At 38.9% G+C, this 27,981-nt stretch overlaps 2 protein-coding genes across 13 annotated transcripts; one reads left to right on the top strand and one right to left on the bottom strand.

The window, feature by feature from the left end:
* Positions 1–372: 372 nt before the first annotated feature.
* On the top strand, positions 373–3,052 carry LOC120427625 (alkaline phosphatase-like). Of its 2 annotated transcripts, none has more exons than XM_039592510.2 (3): positions 373–567; positions 629–936; positions 1,754–3,052. In XM_039592510.2, the coding sequence occupies exons 1-3, from the start codon at positions 486–488 to the stop codon at positions 2,957–2,959; spliced, it is 1,596 nt and encodes a 531-aa protein (XP_039448444.1). In that variant the 5' UTR covers positions 373–485; the 3' UTR covers positions 2,960–3,052. The 2 variants fall into 2 exon arrangements, with proteins under 2 accessions (XP_039448444.1, XP_039448443.1); XM_039592509.2 differs by having other exon boundaries at positions 376–560.
* A 277-nt stretch (positions 3,053–3,329) lies between these two features.
* On the bottom strand, positions 3,330–27,785 carry LOC120427602 (epsin-1). 11 transcript variants are annotated; one of them, XR_005606923.2, is made up of 14 exons: positions 23,606–24,158; positions 14,600–15,077; positions 13,255–13,799; positions 12,956–13,194; positions 12,747–12,897; positions 12,649–12,687; positions 12,250–12,543; positions 12,056–12,187; positions 11,874–11,997; positions 11,567–11,814; positions 11,397–11,498; positions 10,963–11,304; positions 10,524–10,644; positions 3,330–4,928 (listed from the first exon to the last, which is right to left on the bottom strand). XR_005606923.2 is itself a non-coding variant. In XM_052709419.1 (14 exons), coding segments are annotated over exons 3-14 (2,283 nt in total). In that variant the 5' UTR covers positions 14,601–15,077; positions 23,606–23,934; positions 27,608–27,785; the 3' UTR covers positions 3,330–4,862. The 11 variants fall into 11 exon arrangements, 9 of the variants coding, with proteins under 9 accessions (XP_052565379.1, XP_052565380.1, XP_039448409.1 ...); XM_052709419.1 differs by lacking the exon at positions 10,524–10,644 and adding an exon at positions 27,608–27,785 and having other exon boundaries at positions 23,606–23,934; XM_052709420.1 differs by lacking the exon at positions 10,524–10,644 and adding an exon at positions 27,608–27,785 and having other exon boundaries at positions 23,606–23,931.
* Between the last annotated feature and the right edge of the window lie 196 nt (positions 27,786–27,981).

The following is a 27,981-nucleotide window of genomic DNA, read 5'->3' as shown; positions in this document are numbered from 1 at the left end:
TCGACCAGTGCTGCATGGCACACATGACACGTGTGTTCTAAGTACGCAAATACCTTTTATCTAAAGATCCGTTTATTTGCTAGCTTGATATTATCAAATATCACAAATTTATGCCTGCGTTTTTTAACTCCGACCAAAACTTATATTTTTTTCGATTTTCTTATTCAATGTATTTAATTTTATGTTTTATGCATCAATTGAATTGCAGGTAATATAGTATTTTGTTTTATTAAAAATAGTTTTATATTCTGCGTTATCATAATTCCAAATGGAACAAAGCTATAAAAGTAGTCGCATTGGCGATCGTCATCGATCAGTTGGTGCTAGGTCGTTTCTTCAGCACGATCACTTCTCCCTCTTTTTCAACTTCAAGTACACATCGAGGAACAACAGACTCGTGTGCTCTGTTCAGTCTTTAGCCATCTTAGCAGGGCAATACACAATGTTTCTGCACTTTTGTTTTGTTTTATCGTTACTTTTGTGTAATGTCCACGGCCACCAAAATCAAGAATTTCTCCAACACCTGGTGGAGCCAGAGGAACCCAGAGGGGAACGACACGGTGATTAGATTAGAATAAGTGGTTTTGTACCAGAAATGACCGTTACTTTTGTCCGTCTATCTAAACAGTGCACCCACCGCCAGTGAGTTTACCAACGGATGAGAAGGAGACTTTGCGCCAAAAGAGATTGATTTCGGCATCCGAGTACGAGAAAACCGCCCAATTTTGGAACGTCGGAGCCCAGTTGAAGCTGAAGGAACAACTGCTGAAGCGCACCAATCGTAACGTGGCCAAGAATGTGATATTTTTCCTTGGCGATGGGATGTCGATTCCCACCCTGGCGGCCAGTAGGATGTACCTCGGGCAGATGCATGGTCACACCGGTGAAGAAACGCAACTATCCTTCGAAGAGTTCCCAGACGTCGGCCTGGTGAAGGTGAGCGCCGTTTAGAAGGACCTACCTGCTGGCATTGACATTCGCGCAGAACTTGTCGTTTGCCTTTCTTGTCCACAGTATCTGACTGTGTTTGTTGAACGAGTTTGATCGACGCGAAAGACAAAGCACTATCCCACGAGGGACATTTTTTTCGTGCTTATCTGTGCAACTGTGGGGAAGCCGGAATTTTAAACATCTTGCGAAGGAATTGCTGGATACCGTCACGTAAAATTCACATTCACTTGAGTTACTCTGACAGCTATCGATAGTGTGTTGAGTGGGTGCTTATTTAGCCGTTGTCGTCCTCATTTCGAATTGAAGCAGTAGTTATCGTTGCCCAAGTGAAAGTCGTTGCAATCTAGTCATTCGACTAATTAACTTCAATCACATTCCCGTTAAGTTTTATTTTCATCACACGTGTTACACAATTCCAGCCAGGCGCGCTTAGAATTATGCCAGCAATAATTAAAAGTTATGCGCGCGCGCGCGCCAATACGCTAAGCTTCTCTTCGTGGATAACACCATTTGCCACGTGCCACATGTGATACATGCTAAGCCCGCTTACTATTGCAACGACTTCTCGCCAGGTGAACGCCTGTAGACTCCAAAAAAAGAAACATTCGTACTTGACTCGAGCTAAGTCGCCAAAATCGTTCAACCGTGATCATTTAATCGCACGCTGAATAATAAATGATAATTGATTTTTTTTGTTCCTGTTTCCTTGTACAAACACACAATTATTTCTATTGGCTCTCTGATTGAGTGTCGATTGTCCTTCAACCGATTGATCTGCGAAATCAATTTTTTATCGTTTCAGACGTACTGTGTGGATAAACAAGTTGCAGATTCTGCATGCTCGGCCACGGCATACCTTACTGGGGTGAAGGCAAATTATGCCACCATTGGTGTCACTGCTGCGGTTAAATACAACAATTGTGTCGATAGCAGTGACCCGAAGAATCATGTCCAGTCAATAATGAGCTGGGCGCAGGCCGCCGGTAAAGGAACCGGAATTGTCACCACCACAAGAGTCACGCACGCAAGCCCGGCCGGAACCTACGCTCACGTGGCGAACCGAGATTGGGAAAGTGACGCCGACGTCGAGGCCAAAGTGGAAGACTCTTCGCAGTGTCAGGATATTGCTTCCCAGTTGGTGCGGAATGAACCCGGGAAGAACTTTAACGTCATTCTGGGTGGAGGTAGGAGAAAGTTTATACCGAAAAACGAAAAGGATGTCTCGGGGAAGCCAGGCCAGCGGATGGACTCTGCAAACCTCATCTCGGAATGGTTCTACAGCAAACCGATGGGAACGGCCAGATACGTTACCAACAAGCGTGACCTCATGGGTATCAACTTTAACGAAACCGAATATCTGATGGGACTCTTCAACTCGGATCATCTCAAATACCACATGGACAGTGACCCTTCGGAGGATCCTTCGCTTAGTGACCTGACCTACGCAGCAATCAAAAGCCTCGAGAAGCACCGAAACGGGTATGTTCTGTTCATCGAGGGTGGCAAAATCGATCTGGCCCATCACGAAACCAAAGCCCGCAAATCTCTCGACGAAACGGTACAATTCTCGGAGGCAGTTTTACTCGCCACTCAGCTAACCAATTCGGACAACACACTGATTGTCGTAACAGCGGATCATTCCCACGTAATGTCCCTCGCCGGTTATTCAAAGCGTGGACACGATATTCTCGACATTAGTGACTCAATCAGTGACGTCGATAAGAAAGCGTACACCACTCTTTCGTACGCCAACGGACCCGGAGGACCAGGCCCGGATGAGAAAGGCCATCGGCGGAACATTACGCAGCAGATGGTCAAGAACAAAGAGTTCCAGTATCCGAAGATGGTGCCGCTCAAGTATGAAACCCACGGTGGCGACGATGTCGCGCTCTTTGCGTATGGTCCTTGGTCTCACCTGTTTGGCGGCATGTACGAGCAAAACGTTATCCCACACTTGATTGGATATGCAGCTTGCATTGGAGATGGTCTAACCGCGTGTAAACGGTAGTTTGTTTGTAAGTTTTATCTTTCTAAAGTATTCCTTTTTAGTTTTGTAACATGTGTCATAACTTAAAAATAAACAGTAAGATGTTAAGTTTAACCTGCGTTTTACGATGTTACTAAATAATAAATGGTGTTTCATCTTGTGTCAATTTACCTTCCATTACAGGACGTAATCTGGTTCGTTATTGGGAGTAATATTTTTTTTTTTTTTTTTTTTTCGAAATTTTTGAAGATTGTTTGGAACCAAAAATGTGCTCCTGAAAAAGACGATTATTGATTCCACCCTACTGGGCTGTAGCACAGTTATCGTCACCCAGCAAGGACTGTGTTATGTTATTGATGGGATTTTCGGATACTCACAAAAGGCAGAAGCATTCAAGTGTTGAAATCAATTTATTTTTTAAAAAATATATAATTCCATTCTTGCGTTCTATATAATCTTTTTTTTTCTTCATTTTATACAAGTTCCATTTTATATTGATCAGATTCCCATCGAATGGGTATTCCTTAGAATTAGTCAATTTGTAGTCTAAATTTAGAAAAGAAAGTTCATTTTCGTTTACAAGTCCAGTTTCAGATATATCTATATTTTATCGAAGGAACGAATAATAAAATACCAGTTCATTCCATCCTTTCCTCACCTAATCCTTTCTTAGCTTGCCACCGTGTTCAAAAAATCATTCCAAGCTAATAAATAACTCAAAATCATCGATGGTTAAGCAGCAAGGTTTAAACAAAACTCGAATATACTACGGTTTACTTTACTGTGTGTTTTAATTTTTTGCTTGCTCGTAACGACAAATAATAACTAGGTTTCAATAAATATTTGCAAGAAAAAAAAAACTGTTCCTCTCCTACTCTCACAGTACCCAATAAAAGAAAATATGATTTTTAGTGATACTTTTTTTGTTTTCTTACCGCAAGAGAATGAAAAAATACTTTGCATGTTACCCATAGTATTGGAAACGAATATTTGTTTTTTTCTTGTGTTTCGTTTAAATAAAGCTTAATGTGGTCGTCGGGGTGTCTCCCACGAGATGCGGGGGCATGGCGCGGTAAGCGATGCTAAAGTCTATGTGGAAAATAATTTGCAAATGAATCTCATTGTGGGGAGTTTTTTTTCGTTCAGCTTAGGTTTGTTGTCGTGAAAGTTCCGATGAGTAGAAAAATCTAGAGCCAATTGTTTGTCACAGTCACGACGTATAGTTATTTGGATGTACCTACACTTTTGTTTCTAGTAAAAGTATGTGGTAACAGTTATCACATTTATGAAAAAAGTTCTGTGTTTTGCTTATATAAACGTTCAAAATTGATTCGTGGTAGTCGTTATGTTTAGCCGTACAAAAAATATCCCCCCAACCATCATTACACTAACTGTTTATCAGTATTTCAGTGACCCAAATTTTGTTGTTCTGTTTATTTCGTCTTTTATGCTAGAACAGTCTAGTTTAATGTTGCACACTAGCGATTTGCAGTCAACAACAAGTTCAAGAGTTTATCTTTTTGTTCTAGCAGCTTTATTTATCTTTATTAAACAAGTAGTAAGGCATTTTGAATGTGTTTCTTAGTTCTTTCTTTTATCATTTCAGCAGTCGCTAAATGTTCGGCTCAGTGATTGATAAATGACGCGACAAAACAAGTATTTGGTTTTGCTATTGTTTGCTTCTATCATTTTTTTTCTTGTTTCTACTACACAGTTTTATTGAGCTAACTAGAAGTTTAGCTGATCGACACCAATTCGGAGAAAGAGGGTGTGTGTGTGCATAAGTATCGTCCACCGTTTTAGTTTCTGTTCTATTTCCATGCCACGCGCGCATTTGCCTGCATCTGCTGCTTCTTTCTCAATGGATAGCAATAACTCTGTGGTTGGACTTGCAGTCCAGGATTTGCCATTAGTTCTTCTCTCTTTACGATAGGAATGGATTCGATGACTGCGGATTCATCCAAGGAGCGTTGTTGTTGTTCAGATTATTCTGCAAAATAAATACGTAAATTTGCTTGCTGGCGAGAACTTCGGAGGTTGGTGGTGGTGTAATAATGGAAATTCAACAAATGTGTTAAATGGAAAAAAATCTTTGTGAACTGCGTAACACAATTAAGCAATACTTGCCGAATGATCGAAAATTGTTGATAAAAAATCATTACAGCATAACATTTCATACTATTTTGTACTGATTTTTTGTAAGCAGAAACCCAAAAAAAAAAAATATGAACAGAGTTTAATTAGTAAAGCTAAGTACGGAGATAGGAAGGAACGCGGTCAAGAAAATTTGCGCATTCTAAAATTATAAAATTTCTTGGATTCTTGAAATTTTAGAATTTTGCAATTTTAGGATTTTAAAAACTTAGAATTTTTAAATCTCAGAATATTTCAATTTTAAAATTTCTGAATTTAAAAAAAATTAAGCTTATCGTATATAGATTTTTAGAATTTTAAAATTATGGAATTAAGAATTTTAGGTAATTAGAATTTTAAAATTTTCAGTTTTATCATTTTTAATTTTTGTGAGATACGAATTATTCATTTTGAAGCATTTAACCTTCCTACGGTATTGGGGTCCTTTTCGGCCTTTTTGAAAATTAAATTTGCCATAACTTTTGCTATATACATGCTAAAGCCTTGAAATTTTCGGACATTAAATTTATAGTAGTCACAAAACAAACAAACCTTGGACGACCTCTAGGGGAGCGTCCATAAAAAAAGTTACTTTAAAGGTATTGGGGTCCTTTTCGACCCCAAACTTTAAAAAATCGTCAAAAATCCAGTTTTTGACCGATTCCGGTTCTTTTGGTCACAAATGAAAGCTTTGAACGTCCCCTTTCCGAAACCGACCTGGAAAACCGGATTTGGTCTCTGTGGCCACCGGGAATCGGCTACAACCGAAAAAGGACCTTTTTGAGACCCCAACTTTGACGACCTGTATCTCCGGCAAATTTTAACCAATCAGGATGCTCCGGGTTGCATTCGACAGGTATTTACCTGTACTTTGACCTCAAATATTAATATCAGGGCCAGGTGACCTACCGGTTCCGGAAATCCGGAACATCCGAAAAGTTCATGTTTTACTTTTTTTCACATATATGTGATACCAATACTCTCATGATAGTTGAAATTGATCCATAAAACTTACTAAAAACACAATACACGATTGCCAGAACCACTCTGGAGTGTTAGTGGCCACTTCCGGGTAACCTGGAACCGGTTCCTGGGTACCCGATGAACGGTCAACTTGACTTTTTTGGTGAAAACCCATCATGTTGCACATCAAACTCCATGAAATTGAAAGATATGTCCATCTTTGGTAATTCCGTTGTTCACTGAGCCATTCTGGCCAATCTGGAACCAGTTACCGGTGGCCCCTTGGAGACACTTCCGGAATATGAGAGAAACCCTATCATCCGACATATCAAACTTCATGGAATTGAAAGATATGTCAATCTACGGTCATGCCGTTGTTCCCTGATCCATTCTGGCCATTCTGGAACTGGTTCCCGGTGGCCCTTTGGGGACATTCCCGGAATATGAGAGAAACCCTATCATTCGACTTATCAAACTTCATAAAATTGAAAGATATGTTAATCTACGGTCATGCTGTTGCTCGCTGATCCATTCTGGTCAATCTGGAACCGGTTACTGGTGGCCCCTTCGAACACTTCCGGAATATGAGAGAAACCCTATCATCCGACATATCAAACTTCATGAAATAAGGTCATGTCGTTGTTCGCTGATCCATTTTGGAAATGGTTCCCGGTGGCCCCTTGGGGACACTTCCGGAATATGAGAGAAACCCTATCATCCGACTTATCAAACTTTATGAAATTGATAGATATGTCAATTTACGGTCATGCCGTTGTTCGCTGACCCATTCTGGCCATTCTGGAACCGGCTCCCGGTGGCCCCTTAGGGACACTCTCGGAATATGAGAGAAACCCCATCATCCGACATATCAAACTTCGGATGATAGGATTTCTCTCATATTCTGGAAGTGTCCCCAAGGGGCCACCGGTAACCGGTTCCATGATGGCCAGAATGGGTCAGCGAGCAACGGCATGACCGTAAATTGACATATCTTTCAATTTCATGAAGTTTGATATGTCGGATGATAGGGTTTATCTCATATTCCGGAAGTGTCCTCAAGGGGCCACCGAGAACCAGTTCCAGAATTGCCAGAATGGATAAGCGATCAATGGCATGACCGTAGATTGACATATCTTTTATATTCATGAAGTTTGATATGTCGGATGATAGAGTTTGTCTCATATTCCGGAAGTGTCCCCAAGGGGCCACCGGTAACCGGCTCCAGATTAGCCAGAATGGGTCGGTGAACAACGGCATGACCGTAGATTGACATATCTTTCAATTCCATGAAGTTTGATATGTCGGATGATAGGGTTTCTCTCATATTCCGGAAGTGTTCGAAGGGGCCACCGGTAACCGGTTCCAGATTGACCAGAATGGATCAGCGAGCAACAGCATGACCGTAGATTAACACATCTTTCAATTTTATGAAGTTTGATAAATCGAATGATAGGGTTTCGCTCATATTCCGGGAATGTCCCCAAAGGGCACCGGGAACCAGTTCCAGAATGGCCAGAATGGATCAGGGAACAACGGCATGACAGTAGATTGACATATCTTTCAATTTCATGAAGTTTGATATGTTGGATGATAGGGTTTCTCTCATATTCCGGGAATGTCCCCAAAGGGCACCGGGAACCAGTTCCAGAATGGCCAGAATGGATCAGGGAACAATGGAATGACCGTAAATTGACATATCTTTCAATTTCATGAAGTTTGATATGTCGGATGATAGGGTTTCTCTCATATTCCGGAAGTGTCCCCAAGGGGCCACCGGTAACCGGCTCCAGATTGGCCAGAATGGGTCGGTGAACAACGGCATGACCGTAGATTGACATATCTTTCAATTCCATGAAGTTTGATATGTCGGATGATAGGGTTTCTCTCATATTCCGGAAGTGTCCCCAAGGGGCCACCGGAAACCGATTCCAGATTGGCCAGGATGGCTCAGCGAACAACGGCATTACCCAAGATGGACATATCTTTCAATTTCATGGAGATTGATGTGCAACATGATGGGTTTTCACCAAAAAAGTCAAGTTGGCCGTTCATCGGGTACCCGGGAACCGGTTCCAGGTTACCCGGAAGTGGCCACTAACACTCCAAAGTGGTTCTGGCAGTCGTGTATTGTATTTTTAGTAAGTTTTATGGATCAATTTCAACTATCATGAGAGTATTGGTATCGCATATATGTGAAAAACAGTAAAACATGAACTTTTCGGATGTTCCGGATTTCCGGAACCGGTAGGTCACCTGGCCCTGATATTAATATTTGTGGTCAAAGTACAGGTAAATACCTGTCGAATGCAACCCGGAGCATCCTGATTGGTTGAAATTTGCCGGAGATACAGGTCGTCAAAGTTGGGGTCTCAAAAAGGTCCTTTTTCGGTTGTAGCCGATTCCCGGTGGCCACAGTGACCAAATCTGGGTTTTCAGGTCGGTTTCGGAAAGAGGACGTTCTAAGCTTTCATTTGTGACCAAAAGAACCGGAATCGGTCAAAAACTGGATTTTTGTCGATTTTTTAAAGTTTGGGGTCGAAAAGGACGCCAATACCTTATGTGTGATTTTTTTTTAATACCAAGGGAAGGTTAATAGAGTTCAAAAATTTAAAAATTATAAATTCGTGAACGATAAATTTGAAAATTGTAGGATAAAAAATAAAAAAATAAACAAATTTTCTTAAATTTTCCTTTTTTTTTAATTCCCTAATTTTCAATTCTTTAATATCTGAATTCAAAAAACCTTTAGTTTCTTAATTCAAAAAAACTTGAATACCTAAATTCTGGAATTCTTAATTTCTTAAATCCTCAACCCTTTATTCTTGAAATATCAGAAATTTAGAAATTAAAGAATTTTCAAATTTTAGAATTTCAGAATTATAGAATTTTAGAATTAAGAGTTCTAGAATGTTAGACTTTTGAAATTATAGAATATAGGTTTTTTTAATTTGTGATTTTTAGATAAAATTCTGAACTTGAAATTTTCTCGGAAGTTTATGTTCTTAAATTTCAAAATTTCTGATTTGATTTTTTTTAGATACAATTTTAAAAATGTATGCATCTGATAGAGTCCAAAACTTTAAGAACTAAAAAAAAATACGCGGAAAAAATCCGAAAAGCATTTTTTTTATTCATGAGCTCTTAAATTTAAAAAAATGTGTCACTTAAAATATTTTTTTTTATTTGCAAATTTATTAAAGTCTTAAATTCTCAAATATCTGATTTAAAAAAATCATTTATTCCTATATTCAAATTCTTGAATTATTCTTAATTTCTTAAATTCCTAAACCCTACATTCTTGAAATTTTAGATTTCTGAAAGTTAGTAATTAAAGAATTTTAGAATTACAGAATTTTAGAATTATTTACTTTTGTCATTTTCAGATTTTTAAATTTATCTTTGTCTTGAAAATTTGTATTTTGATTTTTTTTAATTTAAGATTTAATATTTTTTTAGTTAGGGATTCCAAAAATGAAGCATTTAATAGAGTTTTAAATTATTTATAAGAACTGAAAAAAATAACGCAACAAGCAAAATAAAAAAAGGAAATTTCAAAACTTTTTATTTTAAAATTGTGGGAATTAAACTAATTTTTTTCAGATTTACAGTTTTTTTTATTTCTTAATTCCTAATTCTTGAATATCTGAATTTAAAAATCTTTTAATTCCTAAATTAAAAAAAAACCTTGAATTCCTAAATTCTCAATTTCTTAAATCCTTAACCCTATACATTATTCTTAAAATTTCAGAATTTTTAAATTTCGAAATTGAAGAATTTCAAAAATCTAAAATTTCATAATTGTAAGATTTAAGGATTTTATAACATTAGAATTTCTGAATTTAAAAATTTATTAATTTTGGATTTTTTAAGATTTGAAAGTGTGGATTTTTAAATTTTTGAATCTTTGCCTTTGTAGCATTGTATTATTAATTTAATGATAATTTCTGGTTTTTTTTTCAAAGAATTTCCTTAATTTTGAAATATTCGAATATTTTTGAATATACATTGTTAATTTGTTAATTTCAAAATTTCTGTATTTTTCCGTTCCTTCCGAGATCCATACTGCCCCTGATCGCATAAATGTCCCATATGCATTTTCGTCATTTTTCAGTTATTGATGCAGTTTGGTTCAAAATCGTGTGAGCTTTCAGAAAAGCCTGTAACATCCAGTACTTTGTTCTAGAAATCAGGAGGAAATCCAGTTTTTTCGCGAAAACTTAACACGTAGCCTTATGTGTGGGACAAACTTCAAATATGTTTATCTCAGCTTGCTGTTTTTGCATATGGGACATTTATGCGAGCATGAGCAGCATACCAGCCTTAAAACTAAGATGTTAAAAAAAGTGTGAACCCAATAAGTAAATAAAAAAATCAGCAGAAACCAAAAAAAAAGGAAGCTCAAATTAGTGGTGATAATGATGCGAAAACGTACGATAAAGCACAAAAGTGCCAATTAGAGCAGAGAGATAGAGAATAGTTTATAGTTTACCAGACTGTTTTTTCTTTAGCGCTATCATAGGTTCGGCCAGGTGGTTAGCTTAGCTCTTGTTTCTTGTTATGTTAGGTGAGTGTTTGTGTGTGCTTTACTTTAGCGTCCAAGCTCCCATTGGCTATTCGACAGGGACAAATCACAATACAACCACACCACAGCAGCAGCAACACCCGCAGCAGCGATACCAAAACCAGAAAAATTGAGTGTTTTTTGTTTTGTTTAATTCATGAGCAATTCGAGTGATAATGATGGGTACGAATTTAACGGCATTTTTTTATTTAGACGAGCGACATGAAAAGAACAGATAACAGAGCGAAGAGAAAATGTTTAGTATTTGGCTTGTTTTTAGCAAAGAAACGGGTTCAGGGGAATGACTAGAGCCTTGGTCAAGCGTTCATGTCTACACCGGAAGAGGGTAGGTTTGTGATTTACTCACATGGTCAGTTTTTAAGTTTGTATTAACGTCATATTGATCGTCGATGCCGAACCCAAAGTCGTACAAGTCATCTAACTGCTTAGAGTTTTCGAGAGTCTCGTTACTGAAGGGTTTCGGAGCGGCAGTTCCGTCCGAAACGTTCGCTCGGAAGGATTTGCCGGCAAAGGTGGAGAGGAATTCAGTGTTGAAAAGGTACTCCTCGTTGCTAGCTTCCGGCGCGTAGTCAATGTCACAAGCGTTATTGTTAGTATCAAGATCGGTGCCGGGTTCCGCGTTCGGGCCCAGCGAAGAAATGTTAGTGGTTGAGGAGTTTATTTCAAAGTCGAAGCCGTTTTCTTCCAACTTGGCAGACATTGGAACAGTAGACATGCGTTAGTTCTTATTGGGAGGCAGTTGTTGTGGGTAGACTGGCTCTAGACCAAAGCAATACTCACTTGCGCGGCAGCAGTTGGGTTGACTGGGGCCCAGGGGTCCTGGTTAACACTTCCCAGCGTCACGGGGAAGGGCGATTGTTTTAACTGGTTGATGGACGGAACCTAAAACAGTGAAGGGCAATTTAGCAAATATATATTTTTTTTTCAAACTGGGACAAACGTAAAGCTACCTGTGGTTGATTCTGCTGGAATAGGTTTTTCTGCACCGGCGCCGATTCTCCAAACGGATTGTAGGCCGCGGGGCTGCCCGTTCCACCGGGTGCCGTTGAGATAGGCTTGATTAAGTTGTCCAAATTCACCAAGGCCGAGTTTTCCCCGAGGAAGGACGCCGGCGTTTTCTTCGCAGGTGCCGAGGCGGAATTGCTGGTGGAGCTAGTGTTGCTTGAGGACAGCGGGTCCAGATCGTCCAGGAGGGAGCCTGTTGGTTAGGGCAAATTTTGAAATAATTTACAGTATTGAATCGTGGACGTAACAAACCTCCGTTGTTGTTTAGGTTGTTATTCACGACATTGTTGCTCCTCTTTGTGATGATGTCGAACTCATCAAGGTCAGATGTAGGCGAGGTAATGGCTCCCACAGGAGATGGTCGGTTGGCAGGAAGCTGAAAGCAGAAAATACTATCTATCTAAAAAGTTTTAAAATACTCAAAAGTAACATACGGCGAATGCTCCGTCGGAACTTCCGGACACTGGCGCCCATGGATCGTGTTTGGCTGCACCAACGTTAGCTTGCCAAGGATCGGCCGTAGGCACTGGAGTGGCTCGTTTGGGCTGCCACGCGTCGTTTAGAGGCTAGAAATTGAACAACAACTCGTTACTTCTTCCCAACCAACCATCAAAATCCTCCCGCTTACCGCACTAGGCGTAGCTGACTTGTTGAGCCACGGGTCGACGTTTCCATTTGTTCCGGCTGGCGCCGTTGCACCCGCACCGTTCTGTAGCCATCCTTCGACGGACGAACCGGACGTAACCGATGGCGACTGTGTTCGCAACGGGGCCCAGGCGTCCAACTGTCCACCCGTTGCGCCAGGTCCTGCTGCTCCCATGAGCGGTGGCTTCGACGATGCTGGCGGGGGCAGGGCAGAGGCACTGTTTAACCACGGATCTGCCACCGGAGGAGACGATGTCCGCGACCAGGGGTCGGTAGTCTGCGGTAGGGAGGGGAAGAAACGTGTTTAATAACGGGAAATTGAGAGAGTTGAACCGGGCAGAGTCACATTCTAGCAAAATACTTTTATTGAACCAGAACATACCGCTGCTGGTTGCTGTTGCTTATCCGGAATATTCAACGACTGAGTGTGAATTTGAGTTTGTCAGATTTCGTACAGAAAACACATTCGAAAACACCTACCTGTGGTCTCGATCCTCCGGCGACAGGCACTCCCCACGGATCAACGCTGGTGGACGGTCCCGGCTGCTGGTGCGGACTGGAAATACCGGCGGCTCCGAACGAAATGTCCAGCAGATCCACCAAAGCGGAACTTTCGGGTTTATCGTCAGTTCTGTAAGAAAAGCCAAAAGTTAGCGTGCTCCCCACCAAACATTCTACCCAGCTAATACTTGAAGTCCTGTTCGCTTTGACTCAGTGCCAGCTGCAGCCGCACATCGTCGCTTCGTCGCTTCTGCTCTTCCTGTTCGGCTTCTTCGCGGGACATTGCCATCGCCAGCTGCAGCTGTAGCTCCTCTTCGCCCACGGTTTGCGGCCGAACAAACTCAATCTCGGAAACTGGTCGACCTGCTGCTGCAGCCGCCGCCGCCGCAGCGGCCGCCGTAGGTTCACCCTCACCCCAGTTGGGCGGCTAAAAACAATACGCAACTGGGTTAGCGCCCAAAATGATCAACGATGGCTGAATATCTACCCGTGAATCTCGCTGGGTTGGTCCGTCGATGGATCCGTCCGACCCGAAGCCGCTGGCCGTCCTGGCAAAACGCTCCTTCGCCTTGAGGGCCCGGGCACGTTCATTTTTCAATCTCTCGTCATCCTTCAGCAGGGACACCAACTGTTTTGCCTTCTCACGGACGTGCATTCCCTGGTCCTTACCTTCTTCCATGTACTGGAAATCCTTCAACGTTTGGATGGCATAGATGTTCTCCTTGCACTGCTGCGCGACCTTTTCGGTGCCGGTTTTGATCAGATATTCCAGCAGCAGCAAGGCCTTGTACACGTGGCGCCAGTTCTTGCCGTGATCGTTCGTTCGCTTCCAGATCATTTGCATAATCTCCGAAAAGGCCACCACGTTGTACGTCAGGTCGGCGATCTCCGCCATGATCGTGGAGGACGGTCCCCATGGATCGTTGGAGGTCGCCTCGCGTACCTTGATCTGTGCATCGGAATAGTTGTGGGCAAGGTTCTTGATGTTCCTGCGTATGCCAGCAACGTTCATTTGCGTGTCGTTTCGTTTCACTGAAAGGTGGGGGGAAGGTGCACAGCGTGAAACAACATTCAAACACTTCTAGCAAACTGAAGGTCAATTGAAAAAGTGATAAAAGTTTATGCCAGTCGTTCTGGCGCGTTGTATTTTATTGTACGGAGAGTAGGTTTTGATACAATCCCAGGAAATAATCTTTTGAAGTTCAACATTGAACTTTTAACAGATCTTTACTGCTCATGTTCGCAAAAATGTCCCATATGCATATTTATCTCTTTTGAGTTACTGATGCAATCTGGTTCTAAAGCATGTGAACTATCAGAAAAACTCACAAACTCAGTACTTTGTTCCTAAAATTCACAAATATCTAACACGTAGCCTTAAGGAGGTATCAGACTACGACAACCAAACAAAAAAACTCGCACTTTTCCGAGTTTGACAGTTTGCCAAACTTGCAAACAAAGCTAAATGTATGCAAGGTGACGTTTCTGCAATCAAATGCAAACAAACAAAGCTGGCAAATTGTCAGACTGTCAAAAAAGTGTTAGTTTGTTTGTTGTTTGTCATAATTTAATACCTGCTTTATGGGTGAGACGTTTTTCTCAGCTTGCTGTTTTGCATAGGGGATTTTTATACGACATGGGTACTGCCATGTCGAATTATTTTGTGGGCAAAAGTATTAGAAGAACTTTGCTCAAAGCAAGGCAGAAAAAAATGAAAAAGATCATTTAAAAAAAAAAAAAAAAAAATAGATAAAATAATACGGCAGCATAAAACAAAGTTATTAAGTATTTGGTATCAACTAGAAAAAAAAGTACACCATGCTCGAACTTACTCGTGGTCTAATGATTGCTGCTGGTGGCTACCCGAAGAGAGGCGATGCTGGAAGTAGCACTATTAGCGAAACTTTATGCGTGAACAATATAAACTCGTATCGCCGCGGCCGTTTGGATGAGTTACGAGATGTTTGCGTGATTGCGTATATGTCTGTGGCTAAAGGTGGTGTTGTTGTTGTTGTTGCAGCTATTGCGGGCGCCCTCCGAGAGTGAGTGAAAATATGTTGTCAAACAGGAGTATGCCTCGTGTCCAGAAACTGGCTGCTGCTGGTGATGTTGGTTGATTGATTGATTGGTCGATTTGATGAGTGGACTTTTGATAGTCTACTAAACTTTCTCTCGCAAAATAACACGCACACGCACGAACACGAACCTAGTGTTTCTCCGGACTTTTGTTTGGTTCTTATTTTCAATACACGCAGGTTTTAGAACTGCTCTAAGTTAGTTATTTGAGGGGAACAATCATTGCGCGCAGCACTGTAAATGGAGAGCAAAAAAAAATGGTTGTGGATTTTCGTCATCGTATTATATTTAGATAATTAAAGTATATACAACACAGTTAGTTCCCTGAAAGCTGTTAGTACACAAATGAGTCCGACACAAAACACACAAAAAAAAATATCCACCATGCATTAGCGGCGCGAGCGAACTATAAATCCGATATCATCGGCTTTGCTTTACTGCTTCTAGTGCCAGTGATTCACGACTACTTGGGCTAGGTCGTTGACTTGGTAAAACGCGAAGTGGTTCAGTGCTTCCTTTTGTATTCACTTCAATGGAAGTAGATTAATTCTACAACATTTGGTAGCCAAACAGTCTCTCGTTAACGATATTTGCACTCAACGTTTGTTAATCAAGCAGTCTGAGCGTTATCTTCTTCACCTGCAAAATCTCCTTGAAAGTTTATAAACGGCGTTTTTATTTGTTATTATCAACTCTAATAGGTCGCTGGATTCTTTCAACCCAAAAAAAAACCCAGTGTTGTTATGCTTCCTGGTTGGAATGCTAAGCAGGACTAAACTGTTACCACACGGGACAGGTTGGCTCCCCACACCTCGCGTAATTGAATTAGTTGTGACCGTACACAGTTACAGTGACCCGATGACGCGGATGTTCCGTGGGACAAATGTATGCAAAAAAAATATAGCGGCTGGCGCAATAATCACACAATATGGTTTGCAAAAAAATCAATAAAGCGTGTGAAATGTATATCTTTGGTGTGTTAGAACTATTTACTGTTTGTTGATTTGCCTTTTTCGACGTAGATTAGGATCACAAAAATCAGCTAATTTTTCTGCCAAATTTAGCATTCAAAACGGAAATCAAAAACATACAAAACGTTTGGATAAACATTCTGTTGTTTTAGCTCAATTTTCTTTTAAAACGGCAGAAATCCAACTGGATGTGGCAGCTGCAGAAATGACAGCATCTATTATCGTTTCAGGAGTGATTGACGGAGACTGAACATGTTTTTTTAGACAATTCCAAGATAAGAGTAAGTAAACAAAGGGTTGAATGTGACCGAAGTCTGAAGGTGGTATTCCATTGCGGGAGGCTTGCAAAGCTTGTCAAAACGTTGTTTCGAAAAGGTTACTTAGAAAAAAATCCACGTTCTCGTCATTGCAGACATTTTCAAGTAAAGCTGGGGTTGAGACAGCTCAAAGTACTGATCTTTAAATTGTTTATAATACAAATTTTTTTTTTTTTTTTTTTTGGGAGGGTTTTCCAGCCGCACATCGTTGATGTTGAAACCTCTAAACTGGGCCCTCGTCCTGTCACGTCTGTCAGTAGTCTTGTCGTACATTACAACTAGAACCAGATCTGCCAATGAATTAGTACACTTCGACCAAATAAACACTGACGCTGTATGGACTGACTCTAGAATAAATGCACAGTTGTGTGTTATTCATAAGTCCAAAATGTTCAATTATTCATATAAGTCCAAATATTCATTTGCGGTTAACTGCCTAACTTGAATTGAATACAAGATTTAAACAAGCTATCCGAAAGCTACTCTTATCTCAAATCCCCGACATTTTAATTAATAGCCAAAAAACGTTTCTTGTAAAACCTGCCTGACTTCTTTAAAAAAAAAAAAAAAAAAAAAACAAAAAAAAAAACAAAAAAAAAAAAACAAAACAAAAAAAAAAGAATAACAGTTCATATTTTACAAGTCGTGAATTGAAATAGAGACGACCATTTGATCGTCAGAATTCCAGTAGATCCTCGATTCGCAACAATGGTCGATACAATCATAATCCGACAACCGTTAGTTCAACAGATCAACGAATTTAGTCCGATATCATTTCACTATTGAATGATCGAGACCCTATGGAAATTTTGACAAATCAGAATGGTTTTTATACTACTTGAATGAAAATCACCGATTCTGATAGAATTACTAAATTCACTATTCCTAATTTTGTCCCTAAATAGCTAAATGCGAAGCATAAAAAGTTGATATTTATAGTAAAAATCCTAAATTCTACAAAAACTAAATTTTTAAAAATCCACATCCTAACCTGACACCCACATTAAGGGAAAAATCACATATGTATCGGTTCATTGTACAAATGTGATATTTTCACTATCGGAGAACCTCCTTGTCTCGATGACAGCTTACTGGCCATCGATTAAGCCCTGAGACTACGTCAAAGTGGGTCCTCGTAGCATGAAGTGGTGTCCATGTGTAAAAATGGAAGCTTCAGCAATATACTGAAAACTTCGATTTTAATTCCACAACGAATCAAATCATACTCTTTGCCAAACAAGCATCAAACCTATGATAATCATTATGACAAAGCCCAGGGAAATTGTTTATAATACAAAAATTGCTATTTTTAAGAGGACACGAAGAACCTAGCTAGATGAGTAGGAAAATCTACCGAAATAGAAGAATGTTCTACCGGGACTAGCTAATAACTAATAACTCTACAAACTACGCATCTGTTCCCGTCATCTGGGGTGAATCGAGGCACATGGGGCGAATTGAAACAACACAACAATCATGTTTGTGTACAATATTTTGATATTTCTTAATGCAAGCTCAACACCCACTTCAACGAATAATCTTTGCGGTAAACTTTACGCAGTAGGCCTGGCCGCTTCAACGTTTGTGAGGTTCCAATCCATTCTAATGAAATGGCGCACTACAAATGTTGACAAATGGCAAGAAGAAGGCTAGGCGTAATCTACTTTAAAGGTTTTTTTCAGGATTCCTTCGAAACATGGGCTGGTTTGTATTAGTTTGTTTAGATTAGAATATTTTGATATTTAAAACAGGCCAAAACAAAAACATTGTACTTTGATTTCAAAATAAAAGCTTTCAAGTGGGATAAAAACTGATGCCTCAATTTATAATGTATTACAGAACTAGAATAAAAACTACTGTAAAATAAAGTAAATGAGTTCAGGCAGATTTTTATGATTAGGCTTTTTATGTTGAAATGTTAGAAACATAATTCTGACCAACCAGGGATGTTTGCTGAATTAGACTTTTTTTAACAGACAGATTTGAAGCCAACGAAAAAAGGCGCGATTTCAGTTTATTTGCCTTTATTCCGAGAAGATAAGGATTTTTTTTACAGGCTAACTTAAACACGACTACGTGAAAAATTCCAATTTCGTACAACAAAATCCACACAAGTATTTCAAGTTTGGGATGTTTTAATTTTTTCTTAAATAATCAAAAATAAATGTTACATCAAAGTGCAACGAAAAAATCAGCACTGATTCCATTGACAGCCCCGAAAGAATCCACAAAAGTGATTCGCACCGTCCAGCCTGGTTCCGTCCACCTGTTCGTTTTCTTTGCGGTGCGGGTGTCGATTGCATTTTTGTTCGGCTCTTTACCGTGGGCGGAAATCGATCCGGACGCACCACCGGCAGGCCGGAGGATTTTGCATGCGGTTGCTAATCGGTTGACCACCAAATGGTTCCGATTAATGTTTTGCGGTTTGTCGTACTGCAGCAGGACAGGGGCAGATCGATAGAAACTTTCTGCGTCATAACAGTGAGGAAATTATATCTAATTAAGGGTGGATTATCCTTAAAGCGTCCCCTTCCCTTTGAGACGATGGTTCTGCCGACCTTGACGGGCAATACCGAACTCGACGAGCAATCAATTGACAAATATGTCTAAGGTCACACATGCTGGCTGGCTGGTAGAAAGCCGTCCATGTGTGGGGATTGCAGGGTGACCACTCAAATCCCATTTTCAAATTCCCGACTTTTTCCCGACTTTCCCAGACTTTTCCAAAATGCTCAAATAATAGGCATTTCTTATCTAAAGAATAATTAAAAAAAAAAACTTTGCATAAGAATAGTGAATATTAAGCACCGAAAAAAAATTCTAAGTGAATTAAAAAAAATCCAGCTATAGGCATTTTATATATATATTTATATATATATATATATAAAATTTCGACGGTTTTGTTCGAACGCGAATCAGTTCAATACGGAGCGTCGGATTTGCATAAACTACTATTATGGCCAAGTTCCCTTTTTAGTTTTGTAATTTTTGATATTGATTATTTTAATCAATGTTAATTTATCTAGTGGACAGTATATAACTGTTTTTTTTAAATGAAAATTCAGTTTGATATGATTTTATGTTTTCCCACTTATGTTAAGCAAAATGTTTTATAGGAAAAAAATTTAAACAATTTTGCAATAACTCAACATTTCTTGGATTTTTTTGCAGTTTCAATATTTTCTTTGTTTTCAAAACGTAATTTTTTTTTCAGTTTTGGATTTGATTCGATATTTAAGTTTTCCTAAAACTCCCTGGGCTTTGTCATAATGAGTGTCATAGGTTTGATGCTTGTTTGGCAAAAAGTATGATTTGATTCGATGTGGAATTAAAATCGAAGTGTTCAGTATATTGCTGAAGCTTCCATTTTTACACATCGACACCACTTCATGCTGCGAGAACCCACTTTGGCGCAGTCTCAGGGCTTAATCGATGGCCGGTAAGCTGTCATCGAGACAAGGAGGTTCTCCGATAGTGGAAATATCACATTTGTACAATAAACCGCTACATATGTGATTTTTCCCTATCTTAATGTGGGTGTCAGGTTAGGATGCGGGTTTTAAAAAAAAATTGTATAATTTAGGATTTTAACTATAAATATCAACTTTTAATACTTTGCCTTTAGTTATTTAGGGACAAAATTAGTAACAGTGAATTTAGTAATTCTATCAGAATCGGTGATTTTCATTCAAGTAGCATAAAAACCATTATGATTTGTCAAAATTTCCGTAGTCTCGATTAATCAATAGTGAAATGATATCGGACTAAGTTCGTTGATCTGTTGAACTAACGGTTGTCGGATTATGATTGTATCGACCATTGTTGCGAATCGAGGATCTACTGGAATTCTGACGATCAAATGGTCGTCTCTATTTCAATTCACGACTTGTAAAATATGAACTGTTATTCATTTTTTTTTGTTTTTTTAAAAGAAGCCAGACAGGTTTTACAAGAAACGTTTTTTTGGCTATTAATTAAAATGTCGGGGATTTGAGATAAGAGTAGCTTTCGGATAGCTTGCTTTAAATCTTGTATTCAATTCAAGTTAGGTAGTTATCCGCAAATGAATATTTGGACTTATATGAATAATTGAACATTTTGGACTTATGAATAACACACAACTGTGCATTTATTCTAGAGTCAGATCCATACAGCGTCAGTGTTTATTTGGTCGAAGTGTACTAATTCATTGGCAGATCTGATTCTAGTTGTAATGTACGACAAGACTACTGACGGACGTGACAGGACGAGGGCCCAGTTTAGAGGTTTCGACATCAACGATGTGCGGCTGGATCACCCTCCCAAAAAAAAAAAAAAAAAAGGATATTTAAGTTTTTCTAAAACTGAAAATCAAGCTTTATCTACAGTAGGTAATTTACCCATTCTCACAAATAAAGTTCAAGGACAACATTTGGGGAAAAAAATATTTTAAATTACTTAATGAATTTAGTTAAACTATTAAAAATAATTTACAAAAAAAAAAACATTGCCAAACTCAAGTTGGAATCTGTTTTCGAATATTCAATATATGTGACAAAATGAAATAGAATTATAACTATTATTTTCATTAACTTTACCTCTTGTTTGATAAACAAAAATTAATAAAGATCATTTGATTCATAAAAAATATTATGAAAATCTGTGTCAAAGGCATACAATATTTGTTAAGATTTTGAATGTCTTAAACAGCTTTTCCATACTCAAATATATTGAAATAGTGAAAAGAACCTCAAATTTAAAGTAAGTTACTAAAGCAGAATTGATTGAATTCAATTTTAAATATTTTTTTTTTTTTTCTGGAGGGTGATCCAGCCGCACATCGTTGATGTTGAAACCTCTAAACTGGGCCCTCGTCCTGTCACGTCCGTCTGTAGTCTTGTCGTACATTACAACTAGAATCAGATCTGCCAATGAATTAGTACACTTCGACCAAATAAACACTGACGCTGTATGGATCTGACTCTAGAATAAATGCACAGTTGTGTGTTATTCATAAGTCCAAAATGTTCAATTATTCATTTAAGTCCAAATATTCATTTGCTAACTACTTTGGATTGAAAATCTAAACTTTAATCTAAAATCCTCTAAACTTAATGTTCAAAACTAAACATTCCTTTACCTGTTATAGCACTACTTCTATCAAAAAAATAAAAATTTATGAACTGATATACAAATAGGATAGAAACCGCGATTTGAAAAAGAAATGACCATTTACGTCAAAAAATCCGTAGTTCCTCGATTCGCAACAATGGTCGATACAATCATAATCCGAAAACCGTTAGTTCAACAGATCAACGAATTTTGTCCGATATCATTACATTGTTGATTGATCGAGACTCTATGGACAATTTGACATAAAAGAATGCCTAGTATTCTACATCAATCAAAGTTTATTGACAGCATTACTTTAACTTAACTAATTAACTAACTTTAACATCAAATAGATTTGTAAAGGATACAGATTTATTTTAAATGCTAATGCTAAGCAACAACACAATTGTACTATCCTAAAGTCCCACCTAAATCCCACATTGTGATAGTGAAAAAGTCACAGAAGCAGCGGTGTCTTGTGCAATTGTGATATTTTCACTATCGGAGAACTACCTAGTTCACGAAGACAGCTTATCGGTCAACGCTTAAGCCCTGGGGCTGCGGCAAAGCGAGTTCTCGTAGCATGAAGTGGTGTCCATAGTGCTTATAAAAAAGAATGTATACCCAAATTTTAACTAATGCACTAGGATCAAATCATGCCCCTTGACTTTACAAGGCCCAGGGTGATTGAATTCAATTTTAAAATTGTACTAAATATTACAGAATTATTAAAGAGTTAAAAAATAACTTTCAAACAAGTATGCTAAGAATTCCCGACTTTTCCCGACTTTTTGACAAAAAAATCATAAATTCCCGACTTTTTCCCGATTTTTTGCGGATTTTGGCGAATTCCCGACTTTTTCCCGACTTTTTCCCGACTTTCCCGATTTCCCGACTTGAGTGGCCACCCTGGGGGATTGTCAATTTACACCTGATACGTTTGTGTTTGGTTGGCCACCTTCCTTTGTCGTCGGTGTATAGTTTGCTTATCTTATCGTTATCGCGGAACCTTCCAGCAGCAAGTCGATGACTAACGGCACACAGCGTTAGGTCGAGAATTTTGAGCTGTTTCAACGCCCAACATTGGCGAACGACAGACGCAGTTTTTCTGTTCTGCTTTGTCTGTGTGCTGGTTGGTTGAGGTGCTGCATGAGAAATGTGCGAACCAAGTTTTTTTTCTTCTGGGGAGGGAAAATAACAGCTTTATGGCGGCGCCAGCGACATATTGCACAGACATGAGACTACAATAGAGTTATACAAAAAGTTATATGAATCCAGAGCAACATTTGAAAGGGGCGGTACGACATTGCTCTTACGGCCTTTCGTCCCATTTAAACGCGTGTAATGAAAGGCCGTAAGATCAATGTCGTACCGCCCTTTTCAAATGTTGCTCCAGGAATGTCCTCACGCTTTAACCCGCGTATCCTGCAACGTGACCGCTAGAACAAGTAAATATAGTCAGCATTGCATTAGGTAACTGTTGGTCGATGTACGGCGTGTTATTTGTTACGACCTAAAATCCTCGTAATTCGATACATGTCTTCAAAGTAAGCTGAGAGAAATTTACATCCAACTGCAACCAGGTATGCAGCCTTGATCTCACACTCTTGAGCCAAGCGGCAATGTATGTAATCAGAAACCAGCCAACATAATGTGTAAATCAATCACTCGGAACAGCGCCAGGAAAAGGCATTTCACTTGTTCGCGCTGAACGGTCAATTCCGAAAGGGGCTATCTTACGTTTTTGCATTTCACACCAGGAAGTGGGGGAGAGTCAAAATTTGCGCAATCATTGTTTACCAAAATAATTCGATCGCAACTGAATCTTAATTAGGCCGATCAGAGAACCTGCTCTGCATGATGAAGTTTTCGCGAGACTTCCTTTTCAAGGCCTTTCGCCGCCTGGGGCAAACATACATACATGCACACGCACACTTTCCGTACTGAGTAGTTGACCGGCCACCACAGGGTCATGTGTGTTGTACGAGGACTCGGATCAAGAGGAACGTGACGTGCCTTAAATAACAGCTTTGAAGCTCTCTGCGAGTTAAGTTACTTTATTTAGCCAGTGGCAATGACGATTGATGACGAATTTTTAACTTGTTTTTAAATTTGACAGCAAAAGAAGCACGGATTTTTGTTATCTGAGTTCTTATCGAATTTTGGCATTGCAGATACGACCGGACAGTGTCAATTTAATTCATTAGTGTTTTGTATTTGTGAGTTGCGTGAGAAATAACCAGTAAAATGGGTGTTGTTAATGTTCCCGTTAGCCATGAAAAGTGACGCCCACCTACCGGAAGCAAAATAAATCCTTTATCCGGAAGAACCATGATTCACGCTTGAGAAAGTGAAAGTAAAAGTGCAGCAAAGGCACACTTACCGAACGTCTCCGAAGCAGCAGCTTTGTGGTACGAGCCAAAATCATGCAAAATTTGGAATTTGCGTAGGTGTCCGGCGATGTTCCGGGGGGCCACGGCAGGAAACTGTAAGCAGTCGCTTACTTTCGATGATGGACGTGTGTGCTCTTCTTGCCTTTTGCTTGCTCACACTGGCGCACACAATTACATCAACTAAAGTCCAGATATTTCTACAACCTCCGCTGCTGGTTTGCCCCTCCTCTTCTAATGCTGCGGAGGCCACACTTTTGGAACGGGATTTTCACTGTTTCTTTGTCGGAGATGCACTCTGCAAAAGTAAAAACGAGTCCTTCTTCTAGCGTTGAACTTGAATGATTCAGGAGGAATTTGGTCGCCGTCCCCGTCCCACTGGTCACTTCCTCAATTTGTTTTCCACGGTGGAGCTCAGCTCTCCTTTTTTTTTACGTCGCCACCACAATTACACACAACATACGGTATATTTACAACGCGATTGAATAAAAGCTCTGCTGTCAGACACCCACACAGGTGCGCATCATTTTGACGTTTGCTTCAAACAACACTCACACTACCACAGACACATTCATTCATTCCAAAAAGGAGCTTTCGGTGGCGAGATTGATGCACCAACAGTGTTGCCAAAAGTAAGGTTTATCAAAGACTAACAAATTTTGTTGTGACAAATTTAATCCAATTGGGTCCTAAAATGAAGCTTAGATTGCTGATATTATTGTTCACAGCGATAAAGCTTATTTTTCTGAGTACAATGACCCTTTGTACGACCACAAAGAGTTTAAAATGGATTTTTAAATCACTTTTGAAAAATTAACCTCGCGGTCCTTCTTGACAGAAAAGCTCCTACTTGACAGCTAGCTCCAAGGGGACCATAGTTGATTCATCGAAAAAATGTTGTCTTGTCAAAAAAAAAAATTTGCATTAAAATGAAAAAAAGTGATCAGAAATGGTTTTTTATCGTGTTTTTTATCGTTGTACATAAAAATTGACTTAGGGCTTTAGTACCCAATTTAAGCTTGTTTTGAAACTGGCCCAGAATGGTTTTTTTTAAATGTATATTTTAAAGAAGAGGTTGATTGATTTTCTCCTCTTGTAAGCGATGTATGAAGCTTGGAAGGAACACGGTCAAGAAAAATTGCGCATTCTTTTCGTGACCCATAGAAAATAAAAAAAAACGAATATAAAAAAATAAATAAAAATCGTTCATAATAGCATAGCATAGCATTGTTGTCTACCCGTAGTTGCTACTCTGTTATTGGCCAGGACCTCCAAAAATTTGCTCCGTGGACCACAGATGAAGAGTATGAACCAATCATCACCACTTCGCAACTTTCAAATGTCCCTATCATGATAGCCAATCACAGCGCCGGCCACGACCAGTTGTAAGACACGGGGAAGTGGATAGGAATTTTAGTCCGATACTTGAGAGATGAAGACCGCTAAATCGGCTGCGTCTTCGACAAAGTATCACGCGAGGTTTGAGGGTGTTAGTAAGATGGGTGTGAAGTCAGGATTCCCCGTGGTAAGTGATGCGGCCGGTCAAATCTATTTATAGTCCTTAATTCTTCGTATCCAGAGTTTTTTTTTTGAAAAGGACCAATAAACTATTGTCTTTCATATGTTTATAGGACCTAATCAAAAAAAACTCTTGGTATGTTCTTGGATTCATTTTTGGAAGCTTTCCAATTCGGTTCACCACGCTTTTTGTGGTGAATTCTGGTCGTGTTGAAAGTTCAATATTCGCCTAACAATTATGCAACCGGTGTCCTTGAATTCAACTTGCATTCAATATTGCATTTTCCTGTTCTTAGGTTCACACAGATTCCAATCAAGTTTCTTGGATTCTTATAGCATTCTTAATCCTTCAAGTAAACTAAGCCTCGATGGTCTGGTGGTAAGCATTTTTGTCTGCTGACCCAAAGGACGGGGGATCGAACCCCGCCGCGAGCTAATGAATTTTTCGTTCATATTCAAATGTTCAGAATTCCTTCTTTCCATAATTTCCCGATAGGAGCAGATGGGAATCGAACCCAGAACCTTCCGCTTACAAAGCGAACAGCGTAACCATTCAGCCACGCCTACCCCTTAATAAATAAAAATCGATCATAATAAATAAAAACTCAAAAATTGTAACATTAAAAAAATCCTAAATTTTTCAATGCCGCTCTTTTTATTATCATCTTTTTAGAGTCATATTATTAGTTGGAGACCCAAATTTTGAGAAAAATAAAAATTGCGTGATTATATTATCTGGAGCAAAATTTTGACGAGGACTTTGGATAATCGAGTACAAAATGTGTCTATATTTTTAAAATTTCTAGAAAAAGTTAAAAAAAATCTAATTTTATTTTGGTTCTTTAGTTTTTGATTTTTTCAGGTCTGATTATAAAATCCATAAATTCATAAACTTCAAATTTTATATACAGTCTCGATTATCCGAAGCACGACCCGAAGATCTCGGAAAAAAATCACTTCGGATAATCGAATAATGAAAAAACTATTTTTTCTTTGCATTATTTTTGATTGTAGAGCATAACTACTCTGAAAAGATTTAGAACTTTCAATCCAAGATGGCGGCCAAAATGGTTGTGATAACATATTGAAAAATGCAATTTTTAATTTAAAAAGCAATCAAATGTTCAAATATGACTAAAACGAAGTCGTAGAACTCGAGTTTGATGTCAAAAGTAAAAACAAAAACAATAAAAATTGTTTGGTCGTGATCGATTATCCGAAGTTTCATAAAAACCTTCGGATGATCGAGTCTGGACTGTATTTTTAATCTTGTTAAACCCTTTGAGGCCTGAATTTCAAAAAAAAAAGTTTAGTCAATGATGGGAAAATGATTTTTATTACCATACGAAAATTATAGGCTAGTTTTGGAAATTTTGATATTCGGGTCATATATGACCCATCAGGCTCGAAAGGGTTAAAATTTATTTTAATTTTCAAAATTACAGGATCCCAAAACTTAGTAATCAAAAAATTGCAGAACTTTCTGGTTTTAATTTTAAAAAAATTTAAAGGTCAAAGATTTTGTTTTAATTTGCGTTTTTTTTTATTTCATTGTTTCTCAATATTTAGTTTAAAAAAATTTGGTCACTTTTTTGTCTGACACTTGTTAATTGGGTCCTAAAATGAAGCTTGGATTGCTGATATTATTGTTTACAGCGATAAAGCTTGTTTTTCTGAGTACATTGACCCTTTGTACGACCACAAAGAGTTTAAAATGGATTTTTAAATCAATTTTGAAAAATTAACTTCACGGTCCTTCTTGACAGAAAAGCTCCTACTTGACAGCTCGTTCCAAGGGGACCATAGTTGATCCATCGAAAAAATGTTGTCTTGTAAAAAAATAATTTTGCATTAAAATGAAAAAAAGTGATCAGAAATGGTTTTTAATCGTGTTTTTTACCGTTGTACATAAAAATTTACATAGGGCTTTAGTACCCAATTGGTACCCCGGTGGTTTGACAAAGTCAAACTGAAATGTGACGAACTGACATTTTACACGGGACTCACATTTACTATCAAACCCAATATTTAGTAGTTAGTGTGAGCTCTGTGTAAAGAGGGTGTCAAACTAAAAAGTGACCCCGTTCGATTGACAACAGTTGGTGTCAAACCATCGGTGTTTCAGTGTACTTAAGTTACCAAGCGGTAAATGTAAATGAAAAATAGTTGCAAGAAACATTAATAATTGCAATTATTTTTGTTTTTTGGTAAGTCAATTTGATTCAATATTTCAAACAATTTAATTAAAAAAGTCAATGTTGATCATCATTCAACTTTCTTCTGGCAACACTGCGCGGAGCTGGTGACGGCGACAGAAGACTGGCCCAAGAAAAATATTCACACCTCCCCCACCCCCTCTTGCACTACCGTGACCACTCTCGTGAGCAAAAAATTTTTCAGCCCACTTTTTTCGAACAAAACAGGCGCTTCCCACGGTCAAAAACGCCTAAATCTCAAGCATTTTCCTTGCTGCCAACCTTCAACACAACCGGAACGATTTGCTGGCACTTTAAATTTGCACAATATGTTCTAAACACGGCGGCGGTGTCCCGAAATGAAACGGTAAATTAAAATTTCCTCGCTGACTAATTGGGAATTTCTTGTGTGAAGCTCTCTCGATTGCGTACAAACACGGACTGACTGGTTGGTGTCTCTCTGTAGTACTGGCTCCACTGATGGAATCGGACTGTCATCGCGGGGGGTCGCCGTTAAAATACGTAGGGTTGTTGGTTTAAAATAAAGGCAATGAAACGTTTCGTAATATGTGGAGGATTCCGAGTTGTTGTGCGTAAAAAAAGCTCGCGTCAAACTTGCTGAAGGGGTGATTCAACTAAGATAATTTTACTAACTT

The sequence above is a fragment of the Culex pipiens genome, chromosome 3 (assembly GCF_016801865.2).
Source record: "Culex pipiens pallens isolate TS chromosome 3, TS_CPP_V2, whole genome shotgun sequence".
Classification (NCBI taxonomy): Eukaryota; Metazoa; Arthropoda; class Insecta; order Diptera; family Culicidae; genus Culex; species Culex pipiens.
The sequence above is the reverse complement of the archived record's forward strand: the minus strand, read 5'-3'. Positions and strand labels throughout refer to the sequence as shown.

Bases quoted from the DNA above. Each gene is read 5' to 3' on its own strand.
- LOC120427625 (XM_039592509.2), top strand. From the start codon at position 443: ATGTTTCTGCACTTTTGTTTTGTTTTATCGTTACTTTTGTGTAATGTC. The intron at 561-628 runs GTGATTAGATTA...CTATCTAAACAG, and splicing joins ACCCAGAGGGGAACGACACG to TGCACCCACCGCCAGTGAGT. The intron at 937-1,753 runs GTGAGCGCCGTT...TTATCGTTTCAG, and splicing joins CAGACGTCGGCCTGGTGAAG to ACGTACTGTGTGGATAAACA.
- LOC120427602 (XM_052709419.1), bottom strand. The intron at 12,898-12,955 runs GTATTAGCTGGG...CTTTTCTTACAG, and splicing joins CAAAGCGAACAGGACTTCAA to AACTGACGATAAACCCGAAA. The intron at 11,499-11,566 runs GTAGCTTTACGT...TCACTGTTTTAG, and splicing joins TCCAGCAGAATCAACCACAG to GTTCCGTCCATCAACCAGTT.